This window comes from Episyrphus balteatus, chromosome 1 (genome assembly GCF_945859705.1).
Source record: "Episyrphus balteatus chromosome 1, idEpiBalt1.1, whole genome shotgun sequence".
In the NCBI taxonomy this organism is placed as follows: Eukaryota; Metazoa; Arthropoda; class Insecta; order Diptera; family Syrphidae; genus Episyrphus; species Episyrphus balteatus.
The window spans coordinates 15,414,079-15,439,971 of NC_079134.1; the positions used below are offsets into that span (position 1 = coordinate 15,414,079).

General features: G+C 30.4%; 2 protein-coding genes across 2 annotated transcripts; one reads left to right on the top strand and one right to left on the bottom strand.

Annotated features, from left to right (window-relative positions):
* Window positions 1–724: 724 nt before the first annotated feature.
* On the bottom strand, window positions 725–25,346 carry LOC129916891 (uncharacterized). Its single transcript, XM_055997092.1, has 5 exons — window positions 25,270–25,346; window positions 24,925–25,204; window positions 1,743–1,951; window positions 1,498–1,646; window positions 725–1,274 (listed from the first exon to the last, which is right to left on the bottom strand). Exons 2-5 carry the CDS (start codon window positions 25,199–25,201, stop codon window positions 1,100–1,102), a joined length of 810 nt encoding a protein of 269 aa, XP_055853067.1. The 5' UTR covers window positions 25,202–25,204; window positions 25,270–25,346; the 3' UTR covers window positions 725–1,099.
* LOC129916866 (uncharacterized) lies at window positions 8,385–11,886 on the top strand. The gene is made up of 2 exons (XM_055997062.1): window positions 8,385–11,170; window positions 11,234–11,886. Exons 1-2 carry the CDS (start codon window positions 8,385–8,387, stop codon window positions 11,766–11,768), a joined length of 3,321 nt encoding a protein of 1,106 aa, XP_055853037.1. The 3' UTR covers window positions 11,769–11,886.
* Window positions 25,347–25,893: the final 547 nt, after the last annotated feature.

A 25,893-nucleotide genomic window follows, 5' to 3' on the forward strand; every position in this document is an offset into this window, starting at 1 on the left:
CGTTACTGTCAAAATCTGATTTTTAACAGAACCACAATCTCGCATGCGATATGGAAAATGATATCCATTTTGGAGTGCTTCGATTTTGATAGTTCAAATTTTAAATTAAGGTTTGAAGTAAAAAATCAATTTCAATAGATATGAGGTGATTTTGGTTAACCTTCATTCGCATAAAATCAAATCAATCAACAAATTCGAAATAAACTCGACTTTTATTATTTTCTTTTTAAAGGAACTAAATATTTTTTTCCATTTAAAAATAAGTAGATAATTTTTTAAAAATAAAAATAAATACATTTAATTGTAAATTCACTTGTTTCTTTTTATATATATTTTTTGTTTTAAATACTTTTTCACACATAATTGATTTTTTTTTTACTAATTTAAGAATAAGAATAATTTTTAAATATACACGCACACAAAAAAAATATATATTTATATTTACTTTAACTTTTTCAATTAATATTTTCAATTCATTTTATATGATATGCCACGAGACTTATACAACTTTGGTTTAAAATTTTTAATTAATTATTTAAATTTTTTCTTTATTTACACTTAAATTTACACAAAAAAATATATAATTTTTCTTTTTTTTGGAAGGAAAGGAAAAAATGAAATAAAAAATAATGACAAGTAATTTTTGCTGTGCATGGAATATTAAATTGTGTTGTTTTTATTTAAATTTAATTAATTTTTTTTTATATATATATAATATTTATAAGTTTAGTTTAGTTTTACATTTATATAAATTTTTTTTAAGTTGCCATATGAAGGGTAACAATACTGCATTTATTTCCAAAATAAATATTTTTTGTTTTTAATATTTCTGAGAAAGTTAAATTTACATTATGAAAGTTGAAATGATGGAAATTTAGAAAATTAGCTTTCTTGCTTTTTAAGGAAAATTAAAAGTTTTGTAAAAATTTTCTTTTTCTTGTTTCAGTCCCATTATTTGGTGATCTTTGGTTTTTTGTTTCATTTTGGTTGTGGTTTTGGCTTTGTCTAATGAAAAAATCATGGGTAAGTTCTGTTCGATTTCAAGTGAGCGATTGTCGTCATTATGTGAACTGTTTCTGCTTGCCTTAAAGCCTTTAACTTAACCCAAGAATCGAATATTTGTAAATATTGCCTTGGCAGGGCGTTTACGATTGCAGAAATGAACAGTCTTGTGTTGATTTCCATTACGATTCTCATGTAAGCCAACAAGTAGCTTGAAGACATCTTCTTTGCTTGGTGTACAGGCATAACGTATTTCTGGTTCATAGTTGCTTCTGTAAGACGTAAAAGAAAAGACAAAAAAAGGATACAAAATTTAGGGATTACTTAAACAAATGTTGTGACTTAAAATAGCTAAAAAGCTTTTCCTTTAGCTCAACCCTAAACAAATATCAATAAAAAGATATCAAATCAAATTAAAACTGACTAAAAAGGAAAAAGAATAACAAAAAACACCTTTTAAACACGTAGCTTCAACTACGTTAGCTCTTAACTTACCCTCGATTTCGGCTATGGCGTTTCCATGGATATCTTCGATAATACCTTGACCTTTTCTCCATGCCAGTTATGAGCGGGTATAAATTGCTACTGTCCACACCTGGATTTTCTTCAACATAAACCACTGGTAACGTTTCGATTGTTGGATCCTTAATATATATAAAAAAAGTCACAAACACACACACACACATTTTTTTATAACCCTTTTGTTATAGATTTTTTATTTTTTTTTTGTGATTTGTCACCTCTAAAAATTTCATCAGCAAAGCCGATTTGCTAACAATATCCTGTTCCTCTTTTATATCCTCATCAAGCTTTCTGAGTAATTCAAATTTATCTGGCATGGCCAAGTCGTTGATAACTTTGTCGATATAATCATCATCGGAATCGACTTCATCATTTCCAGAGGACGCAACTAGTGCAGCTGCTTCAGAATTCAGGGCATGTAGAAGTTCTGGAAAATAAAAAAAAAGGTGGACAAAAAAAAAATCAGTAAAATCGAAAAAAAAGGACACATTTAATAGCGTGATGACATGTGGTTAGATACTTTTGTGATGACACGATATTCAAGTTAGACAAAAGGGATTTTCTCCCTAACCCCTTTTGCAACTGGCAATAGTATCCATTCTCTCTGTCAATGTCAGAAGGACATAGACTCAAACACACACACACACAACACGAATGAATAGTCCGAAAAAAAAACTATTGGAAATTGATAGATACGATTGAGAGATGTGTTGTAGTAAAAAAGGAAATTAGGATCTATTTTCAGGCTATCAAGTCTGCCATTCCTTGGTTAGATGGAAAAAGAATTGACTATGATGATGTCGATGGATTCTTTGAGTGCTTCCGAAGTATGTAAAGCTTGTCTATTTTTTACTTTTTTACGTAATCAGTTGTTGTATGTTTGTATCAGTGGCGTATCCAGAAAAAAATTTGGAGGGGGCTGGAAAATGTTTCAAAAATTTTGTATAGGGTACCTAAATGTAGGAACATTTTTTCTCTTTTTTTTATTCGGCTTTCCGCACTGTGCTGCAGTACTAAAAGTTACATTTTACTGCTCTCGACAGCTTCGTACTACTGTCTCTTTCTTTCACAGTCAAAGTAGTGTTTTTTCAAAGTTCTTGTATCTCAATCATTTTACACAAACAGCAAGGTGTTGAGTAATCTTAAAAATAAAAAAACACTATATGGGTCAAAGTCATGGAGGTGGAAAATTTGATGTCCAGGCATTTTTTAAAATCAAAATAACATTTATTTAAAGTTTTTTTCTCATTTACCAATTAAAATAGTAGGCACGCATATACGAATATATTTGTTTCGGTTAGAAAAGTTTAAATTTCTTTTTTATTCCATTTTATATACCCAAAAACAGCGTTCCCGGACATGTCCATAACTCAGAAACTGATATTCAAATGACTTAAAAACACATTAAAGTCAATTATTTTTAAGTATTTCTTTTCTAAATACTACAAATACTACATATAAAGAATACTTTTTTTAAATTGGTACATCTCTTACAAAAAAATTAAGTTTTTTGTTTTTTTTTATACACGCATAAAAGCAACATTTCTTAATGTATCAATATATAGAAAAAATTACTTATGGCCTAAGTGTTTCGGACGTGCATAAAAGCATTTTTTTTTTTTGTAGAAATCGGTCTCTGTCCCAAGAAATAAAGTTATATTTCATTTATTTATGACCTAGGTACTACCTTAATATAAAAGTATATCATTCACATTGATACTATTTCTAGACCTCTAAAGTCGTTTTGAAGAGATTACCATCATTTCCGGGAACGTTTTTCTAGTACATACTAATTTTTGGGGTTTTGCGGTAAATTGAAAAATATACATTTTTGTGCTCTGCCCGTTCATTAACCGACAAAATATGGCTAAAGCGAACATTTGAGCATGAAATTTTTATTATAAAACAAAGTTGATTTTTTAAGAATTCGGTCATCGAAATTTCCCACCTCCATGATTTTGACCCATATCGTTTGAACTTTGTCATGCTGAATTCAAAACTATTTACGAATTTATTCCTACCACGTCTTGTTTTTGAGCTATACTCATTACTATTTTCCGCAATTCGACCGAAAGTGAATTGAAATCACTTTTCAATTTCAAGTGAAATAGATCTTCGATCGATTTCGACAACTTCGTAAATGCTTCGAACTGTCAAAACTAAAGTATTGTATCATCCATTTTTATTTTGTTGCATGGATGCAATTTAATTTACAATTTTAATGAAAAAAAGCAGAATTTATAAGAAAAAATAAGTAGACATATTTTTCGAGACAGTATGTAAGTGAAATGCAGAACATAGGCGATATTATTGCAATTTGTAAATACTCAAATAAAAATTAATTAGGTAAAGTGTAAAGCGAATGAGGTGCAAACACAGAGGCAGTGATTAATAATGATATAAATAAATTAACAACAAATGTTGTCCAAAGATTGCAGATTCACTTAAAGAAACCATTAGTTATGTTGACCACTAAGATTTTAAGATACCAAAAATTTCTATTTTCTTTGAGAAAAATATTATTTTGAAAAAAAGTAAATATACTGAAGACGATGTTTGCATAAGAAGTTTTACAAAATTTAACGGTGATGTAATTCGACGCCAAAATACCGAAAAAAAAGATTTGAAGAATTTCGAATTGGAATAAAATCCGAAAAAAATGTATCCCAACCCTCAACGTCAGCTAAGGCCCTTACTCAAGCAAACACAAACAGCCCTTTCAGAATTTGGAGGGGGCTCAAACATCTGAGCTGCCTCTAAATCTCTAAGATTTACGAACAAGTTTCAGTTAATCATGTACATTATGAAGAAATCAGCTAAATAATAACATTGTCTTGGAGGCTTGGGGGGGGCTTGAGCCCCCTGAGCCCCCCCCTCAATACGCCACTGGTTTGTATGTGATAGCGTAATAGTAACAATTGATCTAAAGACTGAGGCAATTACATTCTGGTTTTTACAAGAAAAAGGATTGTGTATTGTTCAGAAAAATCCAATTCAATTTTCAGCAGTCATTTTTGTGTGAAAATTCATGCCCACAAATGATCTATTGTTCAGGTGTATAGAACAATGCTTGCTGATGGTGTTTCTTTGAAGTTGAAATATAGAAGGTTCTGCTAAGCCATAGAAGATGTTCTTTTCACCTACGGACTTTTAAATGCATACTGGTCATAAGAAAACTATTGAATTCTGGGGGAATTTGGATTTGGATACGAGTATCTTCTAAACGGTCTAAACATTTAAGCCCCTGCAAGAATACATCTTGCTAATTTGATTTAATTACAAAAATTTGAAAAGTAAAAAATGTTTTCATAATTGTTTTTTTTTAACTTTGACCTCGAATATTTTTCAAATGATTAGATTAATGAAAAAAGCATATCTATACACCTTTTTTTATGGAGCAATCCTACAAGAATATGTCTTGCCCGTTTAATTATCATAATTTTTCAATTTGTTACAAAATTAAGAACAAAAAACGAATTTTTAAAAATTTTCTCGATTTTTGGACCTCAAATATCTTTTAAACGAAAAAAGTGTCAAAGCCTTTTTTCTAGAGCGTTCAATATCCTACAAGAATAGGTATGTAAAGAAATTAGCTAAAAAGTCGATTTATAACAAAATTATTTTTTTTTAGTGGAAGATTGATGTAAAAATGGAAAATTGAAAAGCGGAGGACCTTTCTATTAATATTAAAAGCTCATATTTGGTAAGTATATTCTTTAGCAATCCATTTTTCGGAGCATAAAAAAAAAAAAAAGAATTTCCATTTTTTTGACCCACCCTAATATACATACATATTTGTTAAGCATTCAAAATGTAAAATTAAAATTAACTATATTTTAATTTTTCTATCTACTTAAATTGGTTTAATTAAAAAAGAAAAATAGGGAAGAGTCGACCTCAGTGACGTTCTTTTTTGCTTAAAAAAAAAAAAAAAAATGAAATAGGTACACACCATATTTTTACTATCTGTAGTTTTTGAGGAAAACTAAAAACGCAATTTTGTTAAAATTTATTACAGCTTTACTTTCATTAAATTTAATCAAAATCGTTAGAGCCGTTTTCAAAGAAATTGCAATGAATAGAAAAATTTGTATGGGAGGTATCTACATAAAGGGATAGTACAAAACAAAACAAAAACTGACTTTGGAAATTACGAAAAAAATTATCCGTACCAAATTTTAAGAAAATCCGTCCACACTTTTAGGCTGCGACTTAATATATACAGATGGACACACCTACAGGACGCGCACAGACCGACCGACACACGCCGACGTGTTGCAAAATATGGCGATGATAAGATTTTTAAATCTTAATTCATTGTATGAAAATTTAACTTATAAAATGCCAAGTACCCTCTGTAGGCACACCTCTTTTTTGGGAATTTGGTTTTTACTTTTTCATAGCGCTAGAACTTTTTTGATCTCACTATTTTATGGAGAATCACATATGAAATTGATGTAGAATTTTCCGAGGAATTCGAATACTGTATTCACAATTCCAAAAAAATGTATTTTCACCCTTTTAAAGACACTTTTCTGTGACCACTTTTCATTTTTGTCCAGCCAAATTCGCACCCGTGTGCCGACAGAGGGTTAAGAATGGTAAAGGTGTTTATTTAAGTTTCAAAAATTTGTTTATTTATATTAAATTGAATTACAAAACCATTATTTTTTGACAATCATGCAATTATAACCTATACAAAGTGTGATTTGTTATATTTGTCAAAATCCTGGAGGTGGAAAATTTTATGTCCAGGCATTTTTTAAAACAAAAAAAATGTATTTAAAGTTTTTTTCTCATTTATCTATTAAAATAGTAGGCACGCATCTAGGAATATATTTGTTTCTGTTAGAAAAGTTTCCATTTCATTTTTATTGCATCTAATATACACCAAAAAAAGCGTTCCCGGACATGTTCATAACTCAAAAATTCAAAATCAAATCTCTTAAAATCACATAAAAGGTAATTATTTGTCAGTATTTATTATATACTACATTGTATACAATACTATTTATAAATTGGTACATCTCTTACAAAAAAATTAAGATTTGTTATTTTTCATATATTAATAAAAGTTGTCCCAAGAAAAATTACGCATTATACCAACATTTCTTTAAGTAACAATATTTTAATCATCTAACGTTCAAATGGTGCTGCAAGCAGTTTTTAAAGTTGATTTTATATAGATTTATCATTCCACACCTATTTTTATGAATAAATATATAAAATGTATTAGTAGAGTAACTAAAGCAAATTATTAGGGAACCCGGCCGAACAGCTCTGATTTTGACGATTTTTTTTTTTAAACGTAGGTAATTAAAATACTTTAAAGTCTATAGATTAAAAATTGCCGGTGTTGCCGTATTGTTTTTTAAAATTAAAATTAATTTTTTTTGAACAAAACTATTTTTTTTGCTTAAATTTCATAAAACAAATGATGGCAAAAGATTCTCTAGGTAATTTAAGGAAAATATATAAAAGGCAGTAAGGGACAATCTTCCATTGTTTAAGCGATAAATGCAATTTTCTAACATTCTGACCTCAAACACAAAAAAAATATTTTGAAAACAACGGCAACACCTACAATATTTTAAAATACATTTTTAAAAAGCCAGAAGCTCATTCTTATCTCTTAAATTTAAATCCACTAAATTTAATCAAGACTTTTTGAAAAATGGTCCTCAAACTCAGAATTAAAAAAAAAATGTTATAAACAAATTTAAAATGACTTTTTTCCAAACTTTTTCTAATAAGATATGAATTTATTTAAAAAAAAACTTTTGGTCATAAATATTATCAGTTGAATTTCGAAGCAAAAAAGGTAAAAAAATATATCACACTTTTGAAAAAAAAAAAAAAAATGAAAAATTACTTGAATTTCAATGGTTTTTTTTTTTATTAAAACCGAATTTTTGCATTGAAATAATTAATTTTCTCAAAGACTGTGGTAAATAGGAACTTTAAATTTTTGCTATTTAACTTTCAACAGTAAGGGTTATTAAATGAATAAAAAATAATTTTATGTTTAGATGTTGAACTTTAAAAAAAAATAAGTTACATTTTTTTTCAAAACTTTTATTAAAAAAAGTTCTTCGAAAATGATATACCTTTTAATTTTTTTCATAAACCGTAATACATATTGACATTTCCTTTTATAATTTAAAATCATAATAAATGCCTCCAAAAAAATTTTAAAATATATGCATTTTATATTACGACCAAGTTTAAAAAACGACATGTTAAAATTTTTTCAATAATTTTTTTTTTCAAAAATCTGAGTTCAATTACCATTCTTTCAAAAGCCGTTCATTCAATTAACTTAATTTTAATTTTACATATATTACTAAGCTTCTAGCTTTTAAAAAATGTATATTTGAATATTGTAGGTGTTGCCGTTGTGTTCAAATATTTTTTTTTGTGTTTGAAGTCAATTAATAAGAAAATTGCATCTATTGCTTGAACTATGGAAGATTGTCCCTCACTCCCATATATTTTTTTTCCTTGAATTTCGTAGACAATCTTTTGGCATCTGTTGAAGATATGGACTGGATCATGTGTATGATATACATCAGAATATTTGTTTATGTTAATACAGAATATACTTGTTCCAAAGTACTGTGCTTAAAAAATATGTTTTGTATATTTTCAACTGTCGAATATTATAAATATTTTCGTTTTCTATTTTTGTATCTGAATTATTAATATTAAGAATTTTGAGGAATAAACATTTAAACGTTCCTGATTTTGAATTGGACTTTTATTCAGTCTTTTTATTTTCCTTCCCATCTTCAATCGAACATTTTGGTGCCGAAACCCGGGAACGTTTGTGTTTAAATTCTCGAAGTTTTTATTATTAAAAAATGACTACAAGATCAAGATCCTTGTCCGAAAAGCTCTTTAATCAGCAACAATCTTTGCTCATTCAAATTGAAAAGAGCCTTCTCAAATATCGAGAAATTACACCAGATAAAAGGACATCATCATCTATCAAAAATCGTATTTCTTCATTGCAATCCAAGTACGACAGCTTCAAAGAAAATCATGTCATGATAATCGATGAAGATGATGAAACCTCTAAGACGTACAACGATGAAGACTGGATGAGTAGATTTGAAGAGATCTATATTAATGCTCGTTCTGAACTAGAAGATGATCTCTATGTTCTCATGCCACCCGCTCCACATTCCGATTCCCTACCGGATTTCCAAGGGATACAAAATCAAACCATGAATCCAACACTGTTAAACACTATACCTAGCCAGAAAGTAAATCTTGGGAAAATCCAACTTCCTTCCTTTGACGGCACGTATAGTAATTGGTCCTTGTTCAACAGTTTGTACAAATCTATGATTCATGAAAACCAATCCATCGATTGTATCCAAAAATTTTACTATCTGCGGAGTTCTCTGACTGGTGATGCCCTCAAAATTATTGGAGAAGTTCCGTTGGTAGCTGAAAATTATCAAGAGGCATATAATTTATTATGCGAGAAGTACGAAAACAATCGTATTCTCTTTTCTAAGCACATGAAATCATTTTCTTCTTTGCCAATCATCAAGTCTGAAGATGCCGCAAGTTTGACTCAGTTACTAAATGTATCCAAAGAATGTATCTGTGTTCTAAAATCATTTGGTTTTGAGTTGAAACATTTTGAACCTATACTAGTGTATTATCTGGCTGAAAAACTTCCTCATGATACACGAGAATTTTGGGTGCAATCTTCTGGTCAAAAGAAAGATATACCGACTTTCAAAGAAATATCTGATTGCATCGAAATTCGAGTTCGCACCATTGAAGAAATGACACCGAACAAATCCAATTGGGAGAAGTCAGTATCTAAATCATCTATGAAGGACTCATCTCAAGGATTCAATAATTTCAACAGCAACAGATCCAAACAACCAAAAGCTTTTCACTTCAAGACTCCGAAAGAATCAAAACTATCAATCAAGTGTTGTTTATGTGAAGGTGATCACGTCATCCGTCAATGTAAAAAGTTTCTCGCTTTATCGACTACAGACAGAGAACAGGTAATTCGAAAACAAAATTATTGTTTTAACTGTTTTGCCTATAACCATCAGATGAAAAACTGTACCAGTATTCGTAATTGTGCTGAATGTGGCAATCGTCACAATACTTTGCTTCACAATCCTGCTATTCATTTTCCAAAACAATTACCTTCCTCTGAAACCTCAACATCCAAAATAAGTACCTATTCAGATAATGCTCATGCCAATTTTCACGTTAAACCAACAATATCAAGTCAAAGCGAAGTGTTATTAGCAACCATCATAGTACATGTCAAATCTTACGACAATACTATGCATCGATTCCGAGCACTTTTGGATTCAGGTTCACAAGCAAATCTAATGACTGAACAAACTGCTCAAACCCTTAAGTTACTTCGAAGTCCAATCCGTGCGAACATAAGTGGCCTAGCATCTACATCTGAGACAAAATCGAGAAGTAGCGCTGTTATTAACATTATATCTCCAACCAGTGATGAATTGCTATTAAGTGTAGATGCATTTATATTGCCTAAGATAACAAGTCGTTTACCGACTTCTAAAATACCGTTTCAATCTTGGCCTCATCTCGAAAAACTACCACTAGCTGATCCCACTTTTAATTCACCTGGGAAAATTGATATTCTCTTAGGGGCAGACTCCTATGCTCAAATTATGATGAACGGTTTACGAAGAGGTTCACGTAATGATCCAATCGCACAAGAAACTAAACTTGGATGGGTTATCTTAGGCCAAGTAAACTTCGATAAACCGAAACATATCAAAATTTCCAATTTTTGTTTGCGATCCGATATTGACTCCATGTTTCGAAAGTTCTTAGAACTGGAGAGTGTCCCAGACAAACGCATTCTTTCACCGGATGAAAAATGGTGTGAATCATTTTATGCTGAAACTTATCGTCGTAATGAAGAAGGGAGATTTATTGTTCGTTTACCTTTCAAAACATACGTCGATAAATCTGCTGTTTTAGGACGATCAAGATTAGGAGCAATAAATCGTCAATTGCAGCTAGAAAGAAAATTTATCAAGAACCCAGAACTCTACTCAAAATATAAGGAAGTCATGGCTGATTATGTCCAACAGGGACATATGCATCGAGTTTCCACTACTGAACAAGACCATATAGAAAATCTCACTCCTAATTCGATATCATATAATTGCAATTATATCCCGCATCATGCAGTCATAAAAGAAGATAGTTCAACTACCAAATTGCGAGTCGTCTTTGATGCGTCTAAAAAGACGACAAATGGAAATTCTCTAAACGACATCTTATTTACTGGACCTGCTTTACAAAATGACGTAATCAATGTAATCTTGAACTGGCGTTTCCACAAAGTTGCATTCAGCGCAGATATCGCACAGATGTATCGTCAAATCCAACTGCCTCAAGCCGATGCTGAATTTCAACGCATAATTTGGAGAAACAATCTAGATGAACCAATGCAAGATTATGCTATTAATACTGTGATGTTTGGAGGTTCCTGTTCACCATATCTAGCTATCAAGACTCTTCATCAATTAGCATCTGATGAGCAAGAAACGTTTCCATTAGCTGCAAAAGTACTTTTAACCGATATCTATGTAGATGATATTTTTTCTGGCGGAGATGATTCAAGGTATGCTTCTAAATTACAAAATGAATTAAATACTCTTTTGAAAGCAGGTGGTTTTGAATTAAGAAAATGGGCAAGTAATTGTCCCCAGATATTATCATCAGTTCCACCTGAAGCTCGTGAGATTCAACAACTTTTATCTCTCAATAAAAACGAAACTGTTAAAGCGCTCGGTATTTATTGGCAACCTGTTGAAGATAACCTTTCATTCAGTTTGAAGTTTGACCTTACCAATTTACCTAAAACAAAAAGATCAGTTATGTCCGTTATTGCCCGGTTATATGATCCAAGTGGTTGGATTTCCCCCATTATTGTTGTCGCTAAAATCATTTTAAAGCGTTTATGGTTTTTTAAACTTGATTGGGATGATGAGATTCCCAATGAACTACAAAATGACTGGCAAAATTTCCTTAATGGTCTAAAAGACTTGCCATCTATTCGAATTCCGAGATGGCTTAAAACAATGTCTACTAACCATTCTTTTCAATTACATGCGTATTGTGATGCATCTTCAAATGCTTATGCAGCTGTTGTATATCTAAAAACAATATCATCTGATGGCTCTATACATACATGTTACGCTGTTGACATCAAAAACTAAAGTTTCACCTGTTAAACCTTTATCCATACCAAGGCTTGAATTATGTGGAGCTTTACTTCTCACCAAATTGCTGAAACACATAAAATCCGGATTGAACATCAATATCTCTGACAAAAATATTTTTGCTTATACAGATTCTAAAATTGTTTTAGCATGGTTGAATGGGGATGTCAATCGATGGAAAGTTTTCGTTGCTAACAGAGTGTCCAAAATTTTGGATACGATATCTGTTCAACAATGGCATCACATTCCAACCGCTCAAAACCCATCAGATTGTGCTACCAGGGGAATGTATCCCAATGACCTGATTGATTACAAGCTGTGGTGGGAAGGACCATTAATTTTAAAGCAAAACGATACTCAAATCCTGAATTTAAATACTACTTATGACGACGTCAATGATGATGAAATATTTGCCGAAGTAAAAACTAAATACATCCTTACAATCACGGTCTCAGATGATTTCATCGAAAGATTTTCGACTTTTAATAAGCTTATAAGGCTATCCGTTTTGTGTTCTAGATTTGCTTTTAACGCACGTCAGAAAGAAAAATCTAATCGCATAACTAAACCTATATCTACCGAAGATATTCAAATTTGGACACTCTATTGGATAAAAGTTGTGCAAGCTTTATCGTTTCCTAATGATCTGGAGCATTTGAATTCGAAAAAGAATTTTTCACATCATAGACAGTTCCTTACACTGAATCCAGAAAAGAACTCTGATGGCATCATAGTTGTTGGAGGACGATTAGAACAGTCTAATTTATCTACTGAACGGAAACATCCAATCATCTTACCTGCTCGACATCATTTCACGAATCTTATTATAAGACAAGCACATTCAAATACTCTTCATGGTGGCATTCAAATAACTCTATCGTTTATCAGAAAAAAGTATTGGATTTTGAATGCTCGAAATGCTGTACGTGCTGAGATAAATAAATGTATCACCTGCTTTCGTCATAATCCAAAACCTTGTCAACAACTAATGGGTAATTTACCATCTCCAAGAGTACAGTTTACTCGTCCTTTTACTCATACAGGCATTGATTATGCTGGTCCAATTAACATTCGTCCAGCTAAAGGAAGAGGAATAACTTCAAGAAAAGGCTACATATGTATTTTTATCTGTTTTTGTACTAAAGCAATTCATATTGAAGCAGTCAGTGACTTGTCATCACAATCTTTCCTTGCAGCATTTTATCGATTTGTCGCTCGCCGTGGATACTGTTCTCATATTTACAGTGATAACGGAACTAATTTCGTTGGTGCAGATAAGATCCTTAAACGTAATAAATTGGAATTCCAAAAAACTGTTGAAAAGGACCTTTTGCCAACGTTGAGTAATCTAAATATCTCTTGGCATTTTATTCCTCCAGCTTCACCTAATTTTGGTGGTCTTTGGGAGGCTGGAGTTAAATCCATCAAATACCATCTTAAAAGAGTGATTGGAACATCTACCTTGACTTACGAAGAAATATCTACATTGCTATGTCAAATCGAAGCTGTATTGAATTCTCGACCGTTATGTCCACTTACAAACGATCCCGATGATTTGGAACCTCTAACACCTGGACATTTCCTTATTGGTGAACAGTTATTTTCTCCACCAGAAAGTAATTTGATTGACACAACTATAAGTCCTTTAAATCGTTTTGATCTTATACAAAAAATGAAGCAAGGATTTGTAAAACGATGGAAAAAAGACTATATAGGTCGTTTACAATCACGCCCAAAATGGTTGAAAATGGAACGAAATGTCGGCATTAATGATTTGGTTATAATCAAGAATGATCAAATACCTTCAATTCAGTGGCAATTAGGTCGAATTGTTGCAGTTCATCCTGGATTGGATAATGTTGTAAGAGTTGTATCAATCCGAAACTCTAATGGAATATGTAAAAGACCTATTAGCAAAATATGCTTATTACCAGACTGTGACCCAATTAAATCGTGTTACTAAAATCAATGCATCAACAAAAGAAGTATTCTTGAGTTAATGGCTTAGAGTGAAAACCCTGTCATTGTAGGCCGAGTAAGTGGCGGCCAGAAATCACCACTTAGCAATGGCAAGGTTGATCTTTATGCATTAACAATTTTTTTTTTTTTTTTCTTTCTGATGATCTATCAGCGGGGCCGGTATGTTGAAGATATGGACTGGATCATGTGTATGATATACATCAGAATATTTGTTTATGTTAATACAGAATATACTTGTTCCAAAGTACTGTGCTTAAAAAATATGTTTTGTATATTTTCAACTGTCGAATATTATAAATATTTTCGTTTTCTATTTTTGTATCTGAATTATTAATATTAAGAATTTTGAGGAATAAACATTTAAACGTTCCTGATTTTGAATTGGACTTTTATTCAGTCTTTTTATTTTCCTTCCCATCTTCAATCGAACAGCATCAGTTAATTTATGAAATTTAAGAAAAAATTTTGAAAAAAATTTGTTTTTGTTCACAAAAATCTTCAATTAAATTTAAAAAATCAAAACGGAAACACCGGCAATTTTTAATCTATAGACTTTAAAGTATTTCTAATTACCGACGTTTGAAAAAAAAGATCATCAAAATCTAAGCTGTTCGGCCGGGTTCCCTAATATTGCCAATTTTTGAGCTTTAGTTACTCCACTATATGTTAGAAGCTAGTTTTAGTTTCATTTTAAAGTAGCGTACATCAATTAACCGTCATTTCGTGAACGCTTGTTTTGAGGATTAGTTAGATTGAAATTTTAATTTTTTGGTGATATAATGATCAAAAATCGAGGCCACTGACATAAAAAATAAAAATAAGTTAAGGTCATAACGTCATTTCCGGGAACGCTCTTAGAATCTGAATAAATAATGTAGTCTTACACTCATAATTTTGTATTTTTTGGGTATTTTTACTCAGTATTCTATCTAAGTATGGCTGTAATATACACTTTTAACAAAAAAGTTACAAGAAAACAAAAGAAAAAATTACTTATGGCCTAAGTGTTTCGGACGTGCCTAAAAGCATTTTTTTGTAGAAATCGTTCTCTGTCCCAAGAAATAAAGTTATATTTAATGCAAAATGAGGCGAACCTAATCTAAATGAGTCGAATCTAAATATTTTAACAAACAACCCTAAATAATACTTGAAAACTCTATCTACATAATATCCTTTGAATTTCAAATTTCCCTTTTATCATTATCTTTATCTACATTCCACAACCTACAGGTAATTATTATATATTTTACCCAATATTGAGCACATCTATCATAGATCTATCTTAAATGAAATATGTAATCAAAACGAAACATATTAATAACCATCCACATGGATCAATGCATTCAAAAGGACTTCTCCGCTTGAAAGTGCCATGATTTCTCAAAATTCTCATCAAATTCAATTTAAATTCTTTAGTGGTTTTGATTTTATTATTGAATGTGATTGACCGCATGTTTGACATGACCTTCATTCAACCAAAACCCTATTTATCCAGACATAGCATTTACAACTTCTTCCTACGTTCGTATATACGTAGTCGCCTTACAAGCACGTATGTCCCTTAAATTCAATAGTAAAAAAAAACCTCATTCACCAAACTGATCAAATATCAATTTGTATTTATCAAACAAAAAAAAGTAAGGGGGTAATTATGGTCGCCCATCACTAAACGAATGATAGGATATCGTATTGATTTTCGTAACCCTGGCAAATATCTATCTCCTTGCATACTTTTGGATTTTTCAATGTGGTGATGATGAGTGGTGGTTATCTGGTGTAAGAGGACAAATATTGACAATAATGGAAAGAATGTGTATTAGGGGTGCCTTTAGGATAAGGGTATTTTTTCTTCTTCGATATTTTCCTTTTTTTTTGTTGTTAAAAGTCAATGGCTCGTAAAGGCCGCTAGAAGTCAAGAAAAAGATTCATGTGGCTATCAGCACACGTTCGTTTTTTTTTTTAAATTACTCCTCTCGTATTGAACATTTAGGAGAATATTTGAAGTAGACCTGATTTGATGGTATCAAATTTTGTTTTGACTGGGTGGTAATTTAGATTTTGGTAATCATCATATAATAAAACGGCAAACACTTATTTTGTGGTACAAAATACGTGGCCCACAAAAACCGAAGGGGCATAAATTATATACGGAACGATAGGAAATTTTATCTAGATGTGCAGAATATATACTTTATTTATTTTTTTTTACCGAAATAGCTAAAAACAATAAATTAAAATTGAGGAAAAAAACAAAAACAAATGTGCTGAACCACGCCCTCTCCCTTCTGGAAGTGGAAACTTCTAAAAGCAAAGACGAGAACCTTCGAAAACATTCTCGAATTTCGAAAAAAATTAAGTGTTGCATATTCTTAGTAGTAAATAAAGTGATTTATATAGTGTGCTTATTTGAGCATAAATAAAAGTTACAGTTGGCACTCGAATTTTGAGTGCGGGGTCGGCTAGTACATTTAAATGTACTCGTATAGGGCAAGAAGGGAAAATTTTACTTTGATATATGGTATTGATGTTATTTAAGGACATTTTTATTAAAAAAAAACGAGAAATAAAATAAAATCGAATATCAAATCAAATTTGAAGAAACATTTATGTATGTTTCTTAGAAAAATTTATTTGAACTGAAATGTAAATATTTGTGGAGGAAGGAATAATTCTTAAGTCAATAACACTTAACGGTTGATAAACGAAGTATGACGAGGTTTCATGATATTAAACAATTTAAACTCGATTAGCCATAATGGCTGGGACCAAGCTCATCCACGGATAATAGGCAAAAGGGTTAAAAAAATTGTTTTTTTTTTCTTTTTTAAATGGCTTAAAAATGTCTCGTCTCTTACGGTTTAATTATTTTAGATTTTTAACTATTATATTTGAAGTGACTTACCAGAGGTTGTTGGATGTAGGTATTACTGAGTACACCAAATTTTGGCACTTGAAATTTTTCATAGAACGTCAACATTTCAAGTTATCGTCAAAAAACCGTTTTTCAATATTTTCAGATGTTCAAGCACCAAATTGGGTGTAGATTTTATAGTCTAAATCTCAAAGTACAACAATTTTTCCCCGTTTTTTAGAATTTGGAGACCGTTTTAAGCTACATTTTGGTTTTTGAACAGTTTTTTATAAACAGTTTGTCCTATTTATGCTGAATCAAATAAAATTTTATTCATCAAAATCAGTTAGAAATTGTGGAAGTTATAATTTCTTAACTCGAGCAACAAATTTCAATTTATTGAATAATCGAAGAAATGAAAAACTAATTTCTCTGTTCATACTAATGGTAGAAAATTTGTTATGATCTTAATTTTTGGGAAAAAATGTTATTCTTTGTAACTAAGTTTGAAAAATTTTTATTTCGTTTTTGATTAATAAATTTAATTAATTTAATAAATTTTTAAATACTGTTCTTTTTTCTTGTCCGTGATAACACAGGCCCAGAAAAAAAAGTGCCAATACTTTTGACTGGACCTGCCTATCTTTATGTATTTTGACGTGCTGAATCCGAATCTGAAGCCAGTGCCCATCAAATACCCTAAAATGATGAGTAAATTGCAGAAATCCACAATTTTAAAGCGGTTTTCATTGTTTTTTTTTTTTTTGCAATTTTGTCAAAATCTTGAGGGTGTTTGTTTCTTTCTTCTAAGACGTAGTAACGTCTTGACAAGCTCCATTTCAGTTTAATTGGATGTAGAATGCCAATAATGCAGACTGAATAGCTTCTATGCTCAAACATCGTCGAATTCATTCAACATTAGGTGGAACAAACAAGAAGAAGTTTGTCAAATGAGGTACACCTCAGGGTGGAACCATATCTCCTCTACTTTTTCCATTACTTATGAATCAAATTTTCACTAAGCTTGACAGTTGTGGAGTAAAGGGGCGCTGAGATATAGGATATATTATGTACTCCATATTTTTATTATAGAAGTAGAAGTAATTTGCTGGCAAATAGGTCTGATAGATTCAATATAATAGCCAATACAATACAGCTGCATCTTAGAGGCTGAAGAACGGACGAGAAAAACGTTACATGCCCTCTTGGGTTACTAAGGCATTTGACAGGCAATTTAACAAGGCAGTCAATCTTCTTCTTTCTTTTTATCAATCCGAGAACCACCATTTATTTGGTCTCTGAAAAAAAAAAACTAAAAAATCTATTACTTATATCTTGCTAGGTACCGCAGGGTGACATTTAAGGTCCATCACCTTTATCTTTGTTTTTAAATAAAATTACAAAACTTTTACGCTACTATTTGAAGCATCTTTTGAGTGTTGATCTTTAGTTTATCAAAATTTGACAGTTACGGCTCAAAATCTGCACATGTGATTAAACAGAAACTTAAGTTGAAATGACCACATCTTATGTAATTTTTTCGATTTTTATGGCCAAAATTTGTTGTCTCTATGCTTGCAAGATACTTGCCGTATCCATTCTAATATACGTTCATTCATATAAAGTTTATTGTATAGAATTCAATGACATGCCTTAGTTTTCAAAAGTATCTGTATACAGAGAAAAATATGACCCGCTAAAAACTAACAGATTGCCATATTGTTTTACCGTCCATACATTTCATAAGGAAATCTTATTAAAATCAACGATTAATAAGGTTTTTTTAAGGAGATTTCTTATTATTTTTATAGAGAAAATCTTATTAAAATTTGACTGAAAAGTTGATTTTTTTTGCAACTTAGCACTAGAACAAAAATCGCGATCAATATTTTCATGGCAGGTTGGTTCAGGTGGTAAGGTGGGCGACTAAAGATTTGAAGTCTCCAGTTCGATTCCCAGCCTGGTCATCTTTTTTTTTATTTGTTTGCAGATTTTAAAACAATAAGGAAAACCCGATTGTTTTAATAAGGTTTCCTTCTTGGATGAAAACCATAGAGAAATCTTATTGTTTTTGTTCTATTTTATGTGGTCTATTTTTCTCTGTGTAGGATAAAATTGGTCAGACTCAGACCTCAAACTCTTGTCAGCTTTTTAATATCATCTGTAAGGTGTTAATTACCGTAAATGAAATTCGACGGTGAAGAGTTTTTTCAAACGAAAAAGTTCATCTAAATAAAAAAATAATTCATTAGAATGTGTCCAATAATATTGTTTTAGTAACTTATAATAGTATAATAGCTTAATGCAACAAACTTCACAAAACATTAGAAGTGTCCACTTCCATTAACAAAACTCACTCACCCTGAACAAAGTTAAATCCCATAGGTCATTTTCGAGCTTAAAGTATAAACAAAATAAAAAAAAAATAATAATTCCATTATATGACTCGCTTAATTTTCTGTCATGGAAACAACCATTACAGATAGAATTTCAGTAAATAAAGGGTGACTTTTCTGTAGGAGAAAATAATATAGAAAAGAAAAGCTTTTGAGATTTTAACTGAGGATAGAGGACTTGGTTGGAAAAAAATTTGAGGTGCTAAAGTAAAAAAAAATAAAAAAGTAGGTACTGATTTTTTGTTAATACATTTCCAATAGTACTTCTTTATACAACATTTTGATTTCTTTATTAAGTTTAAAAAGGAACAAAAAAAAACACCCTTTTTTTTAGCGAATGCACTCAGTACCTATCCTAATGGCAACTGCGACAATAAAACCATGGCCATGGCTTTTATGAGCGTGCATTTGTTTCTTGTTTCTCTAAAAGCATATACCTTTCACCTGGTAAATTGAATAACAGGATGCAACCATTATTTCCCGCAAAAAAATTAAAGTTTATTTTATTTTGTATTTTCAATCTAAAAAAAAAAAAAAAAATAGACGAAATAATAAAAGGTTTTTTATTTTCCCAGAGAAAAAATGTATAGGAAATGGAAGTTTATGAACTTTAAAATATAATTTATCAAGGATTGTATGAATACAATAACTCATAGTAAAAAATACAATTTAAATAATAAATCCTCAGTAAAAAATCATTGAACTTTTTTGAAGCATTTTGTTTTATGGACACAAATTCTCCGACCTAGATAAGCTTATTGCAATCAACAATCAGTTTGTTTTCCACTTTTTGAGTGCATGCATCTGTACCACTTCAATCCAGAACACACAAATTTGCCCTCATCAAGCTTAAAGTGTAAGTAATTTCTAGCCTTGTGTGCTAAGTGTGTGCAGGTTTTTCCAAATCAAAGAAAATCAAACTTGATACCATAATATCCTTCAAGAGAGTAGGCACACTATTCTTCCTTCAAGCTACCACCAATCTTTTATAGGTGGGATACAAAAACGTAGCAAACTCTAAACTCTCTTCCCTTTATCCATAATCTGTTCCACACAATCTCATGATTTATTAGTTTCAGAATTTCAAAAACTTTGCCAACTTTTCAACTCTAGTCGGCATGTTGAAGTGTATCAAGAGAGAACTTTGTTAAATGCATTTTCTGAGAGTTCTGAGTGTAAGTAAAACTGTTGCTTGCCTACAAGGTTTTGCATGAACGAATCAAAAAGTATAGTGGGTAATCCTTTTTTTGCTTCAAGTAGTTGCTTAGGGCATTTTGGAAAAATTGAAAATCATACCTCATATATCCCCCAGGAGATACTCGTTTTTAATTGTTTACGAGTTTGAAAAGTACTGTACTTGTGTTGAGCTTAAACTTTTATTAAATAAAATTTAATCTTGTTTTAGACCTTGAACAATAGGTTCTTATAAAGAATGAAATAATGAAACAAAACAACATTTGAAAAACTAGAATTGCTTACATATTTAACATTTCTTGATTATAAATATTGATTGACATTTAGATTTAATTATTAGGACTGCTTGTTTTCAGGGTTTATGGTTAGTATTAAACCTTGTTGTTGAAATTATATAAATTTTTCCAGGCTATAGTATCAAAATACATGTGTTTTCGAAACATATTGTTGGCTATCGAACCTTGACCATATGTTTTTTTATTCAATGTGAAATTTTAAGAAATAAAGGATTTCCGGATTAAAATGACGAAAAATAAAAAAGCATATTATACAGGGTGATTCATTAGTAATGTGCCAAAAAGCTAGAGCGTGTAGATTGGGTTGAGACAAGAAAAAAAATTGTATGGGAAGGGGGGTCTATTCCCCCCAGTTTAGCCGGGAGGGGCAATTTTCTAAAAAATTGACTTAGTTTGGAAACAAAATCATTAAAAATCAACGGTTGCTCCTACAATGACGTGCTATACCTTTTTGTAAAGCTAAAACCTTCGTATTTTATTTCGTTTTTTAATAAAACTGATTTATAGTACAGTTTTTCAAAAATTAGTTTTCAAAATCAGAATTTCGAAAACAAAATTGAAAAAAAAGTTTTTGAATAAATTTTTTTCAAAATTTTATGTAATTAAGTACTATTTTAGTTTTCAAAAAATACAATGCTCTTATTTGTTTTTAAACAAAAACGAAAAACCGTATCCGAAAATGTCTTGTCGTTTTCGAGAAATTAATAAAAAACCAAAACTACTTTTCTCTAATAAACCGCATTTTTTTTGGTTTTACCTGGCTGGATTTGTTGGTAAGTTAATTAATAAAACATTTACCTTTCGACTATTATTTTTTTAACATTAAGACTTCAATAAGAACACAATAAAGTAACCAAGTATGCCAAACAAACTTTTGTAACAAAAAATTTTTGCTCTTTTAAAAAAAATAATATAAAAAGTTTTCATAAATAAAAATAAAATGCAAGAGTGAATCGCACGTACTTGCTCTTGGAATTCCAACTGCAAAAATTTAGAAAATTAGAATTTAGAAACTATTAATCAACAACTAAAACCAAAATTTCAGAAAATTACCGTTTTCGAAAATTCGATTTTTCTAAAAAAAACTTTTAAATTTTTTTTAAATCCAAAAATTATTTTTTTCAAAATTTTATTTTTGATTTATATAAAAGTGGTTTTGTTTAAAAAATTTCGTTGAAATTTAGCGAATAGTTTTTTAGAAAATCAGATTAAAAAAAAATGGTTGCATGGGAGGGAGGTGACATTAATAACGATTTAAAAAAACAAATTTTTCATGAAAAACTACTACTTAAACTTTTTTTTTATCAAAATCGTAGAAGCTGTTTTTGAGAAAATTTTATTTTTCGAATATTGGTACGTATGTATATATGACAGGTACCATTATTTATGGTCCAAAAAAATTAATTCCAAAAACCCCTCGACATTCGATTTTTTCTGCCCTGTTCGATTTCACTAGTAAAAATTTTTTTTTTATAGAAATCAAGGTATATTTTTCTAATGGTTTTTTATGCGCTGAGCTCGAATCTGAAGTCAGAAAAATTCTATCACATCACGTTTTTGACATATTACCATGCCAAAAATCAGAAAAATAGTGTTTGTGACGTTCAAAATTCAATATCTCAAAAACTTTGCACGTTAGAGCTATTTTAGTGCTTGATTCAAATTAAAAAGGTCAATGACCATTAGAAAAGTATAATTTGAATTCTATGGAAAATTATTTCTCGAAAATATTACTGTCATTTACGGAAAAATCAATCTTAAAAATCGTTTTTTTTGTTTTTTTTTTTTCAATTGTTCTCAATATTTTTTAAAACAAAAGTATAGTTTTTCCACACAATCTTTAAAAAACGGTTTTAAACTAAATAATTGCATTCCAAACTTTTCAAAAATCAAATATTTTTTCGGTAACTTTTTTGATTGAAAAATAGGCTATTTTTTCAAATTAAATTCGTCAAAAATCCAAAAATTTACTTTTTGCTCAAAAAACATTTTTAATAGATAGAAAACACAACAAAGTAATTTTTAACCAAGTTTTGTTAAAATCCAACCATTTTTGTAAGAGATAAAAATAAAAAATCAAAAAATCGTATTTTTGCATTTTTTTCAATATTTTGAGGTTATAGAAAAAAATAGTTTTGATAAAAGTTGTAGACATTTATACTACCTACAACTTTTGCATTTGACTTTTTTCGATAGGACGTCTAATTTTGACAGAAATCGTAAAAAACCATGTTTTTTGACACACACCCCAATTTTTCGCCCACCCACCCCCTTTAACCCAATTTTTTTGTGGGCAATTTATTTTTCCCCTTTCATATACCAATTATCCTAAATTTTCCCACCACCCATATGCTGCTAATATTTTTTTTATTTTCAAAAATTATTGGCACTGGTAGAAATTAAACAAATTAATTCCAAAAACCCCTCTGTACAGGATCCAAAAACTGCTCCATACCAAGTTTAAAGTAGATCGGGCCGTTTAGGTTGTAGCTCCTTATACAGACCGACAGACATCCTGACAGACAGAGGGACGGACAGACGGACATTTGGGACCCACTTTTTTTTATCGTAATATCATGGAAAATTGTTATTTTAATTTTTCACTTACGAGAAATTCAAACATCAAGATAATGGTTCTATGGCAGGAACCATTAATAAACGTCCGAATACTATCTTTTTTATATCAAAAGTAGAACCTTCTTTGCCACAGTACATTTTTTAATCAAAATCGTTAGAGCCGTTTTTTTTTAGAAAAAGAACATTTTATATTTTGGTCGTAAAGCAAGTACCATTAATTAATTAATTAATTAATTAATTTTAAGTTCATGGCTTCGTTGGTTTAGGATGCATTTTGAGATAAGAAAAGAAAGACACTCAGAAAGATAATTTGAATTGCGAGACCCCCTTTTACGGATTCTCTTTTATCGTATTATCATGTGTAATTGCTATTTTGAGTTCTTTTTTTTTTTTAAATTCCAAACTTTCCTTTTGGGTATTGCAAGTAAAACATCAAGTTTTGCTATTGGAAAAAAAAATGTTACACATACGCCACAGTGACCACAAAAAGATATAGTTAAATTGAAAACTCTCATCTTAATTGTTCCAGAATCTAAAACCTGAAAATCCTTACTGAATAAACATTATATGGCAGATGCACTAAGAGTTAACGTTGCTTAGATTTTTATAACTGTAAGCAAAAAAAAAAAAAATTGGTTGTATAAACCCAAAAATCACATATTTTTTGTTGGGGAACAAAAAGCCTTAAGTGTGTCTTTAAAAAAAAACTCCTTTCTCTGAATGACACTTGCGGAAATGTGAATACATGCAAACTTTCCTAAAATAGATTTCTTTGTGTCACCGTAAAAATAAAACTGCAATGTCATTCTATTATATTAAGCTTTTGTCTTGAAGAATGTTTTAAGGAATTTTACATCTCGATCTCATACACAAAATCCAAAGACTCAACCAAAAATAAAAAAAAGTTACTTTTTGCTATGGAAAAATTGCTCTTCCTGTTCTACAGATCATAATAACCTCCGGAATTCATTCTATACATTGTCTTGGGCAGAAAAATTTAACGAATTATTATTGGTAAAATATCTGGAAAATTGATTTTCAACACCACACAAAATTCCTAGAGTGACATTTACGTTAAGAATTTTCAAAGGAATACAAAATTTACAGTTAACTAGAATAAAATCCAAAATTAAACTATCACTTCGATACATTTTAATAATAGGTTTGTGTTAATAGTGTCAACCCCATATTTTTATATTTTGATTAATTAAAAAGTTTATAAAATATTTTGTTCTCTTTTTAATATTCTCCAAACAAAAATACTCTGCCATTCTCAGAACCTAAAATTATCTTTTTCTATTTTTAGTAATTTCCGAAAGGTGAGGCTTTGAGAGATTTCGTGTTAAATAAAAATAATAATTAGAAACAAAATAATGTCACCAAAAAAGACAAAAATATTTTCATTCATTCACACCTTCTAGTTAGTGTTGATTAAAAAGTTTTTAAATAAATATATCTATCCATTTTATTCCTATCGTAATCAAAAATCAAATAGCTATCATCACAGAAAAGCCTTCATTTAATTTCAGAAATGAAAAAGTTTCATCTTTAAATTTTATTCCAATAAAAACAAAAAAATTAAAACAGAAACACGTTTTTTAATTTCAAAAATTTTCGACCTCAAAAATAAAATTTCATTTTCCCCACGACAAATTTTTTTTTATCAACACCGACGACATCCTTGTTAATTAGCAGAATCCAACTTGCCATATATTTTCCGCCATTTATAAACTCATGGTTAATCCCCTTTTTGTAGGCTGAAATCATATGTCAAGGATAAATGAATACGAGTTGATTTAATAACTCAACCGAGTATATAACCCCCAGAATAAAAATATACAAACAAATTTTTTTCTTACCATCACCCGGATCATAGACTGCCTTTTCCAGCTCTTCTGAATCATGTGGTTGATATGATACACTTCCTGGTATAGATAATCCTCCGCCACCAGCTGTACCCATTCCACCGCCAACATCTCCACTACCACCGCCAATCATCATCGAGTTACCATGACGGGCTGACATTCCGAAGGCTGTTTGTGGAGAAGGGCCAGCCGCAACAAGGCCCATTAAACTATCGCTGCTCCAACAAGCTAAAATAATTATAATGGCCCACAGGATATTCAATAAGGCCATTTTCTGTGCGTTTCGAAAAAGTGTATATATAGTTAAAAGGTGTGTGCGTTTGTTGTGTATAGTTTTACTTCTTCTTATCGTCTGACAGGTGGTTCTTTTGTTACAAATTTATGTAACAAGTTGCTTTTTACTTCTTGACAAGGTTCTGTAAGGACGAAATAAAAAAAAAAGAAAAAAAAAAATAGAATTCAAGTTAAGAGTAATTTTGTATGAAACTTAGATGGTTATAATTTTTGCAGAACATTAATCCTTAATTAGGTCACAAAATTAAGTGTTTCACTTTTTCTTCGTCGTCGTCGTACAGTCTTTTTAACTGGATAATATAACAACATGACGAGTCGAGTGTATAGATCCTTTCGATGTATGTGAATTTGAGATGAGAGTGTGTTGTCGTTGTCACTCGAGTTGAGGGCCAGTGCAAATTGGTACTGAATCACAGTAATTGTATCATAACTCGTCAAGATTTTTTTAGATTAAACAATTCATCTTATATACGAGCCAAGGTAATTGTCCTTTTTGATGGTTTATCATTAATTTATTGAATTTATTAATATGGGTGTTATTTTTTCGTGTTTGTTATTATTATCCATAATAAATAAGGATCACGTGTGGTTTGAGTATGAGGAAAGGATAGATTATTACCTATTCTCACATCATCATGCATCAAAATTAATTGTTTTCGAGGGTGGGTT

Bases quoted from the DNA above. Each gene is read 5' to 3' on its own strand.
- LOC129916891 (XM_055997092.1), bottom strand. From the start codon at position 25,201: ATGGCCTTATTGAATATCCTGTGGGCCATTATAATTATTTTAGCTTGT. The intron at 1,952-24,924 runs GTAAGAAAAAAA...TTTATTTTCCAG, and splicing joins AGTCTATGATCCGGGTGATG to AACTTCTACATGCCCTGAAT. The intron at 1,275-1,497 runs GTAAGTTAAGAG...TACGTCTTACAG, and splicing joins CGCCATAGCCGAAATCGAGG to AAGCAACTATGAACCAGAAA.
- LOC129916866 (XM_055997062.1), top strand. From the start codon at position 8,385: ATGACTACAAGATCAAGATCCTTGTCCGAAAAGCTCTTTAATCAGCAA. The intron at 11,171-11,233 runs GTATGCTTCTAA...TTTTGAATTAAG, and splicing joins TCTGGCGGAGATGATTCAAG to AAAATGGGCAAGTAATTGTC.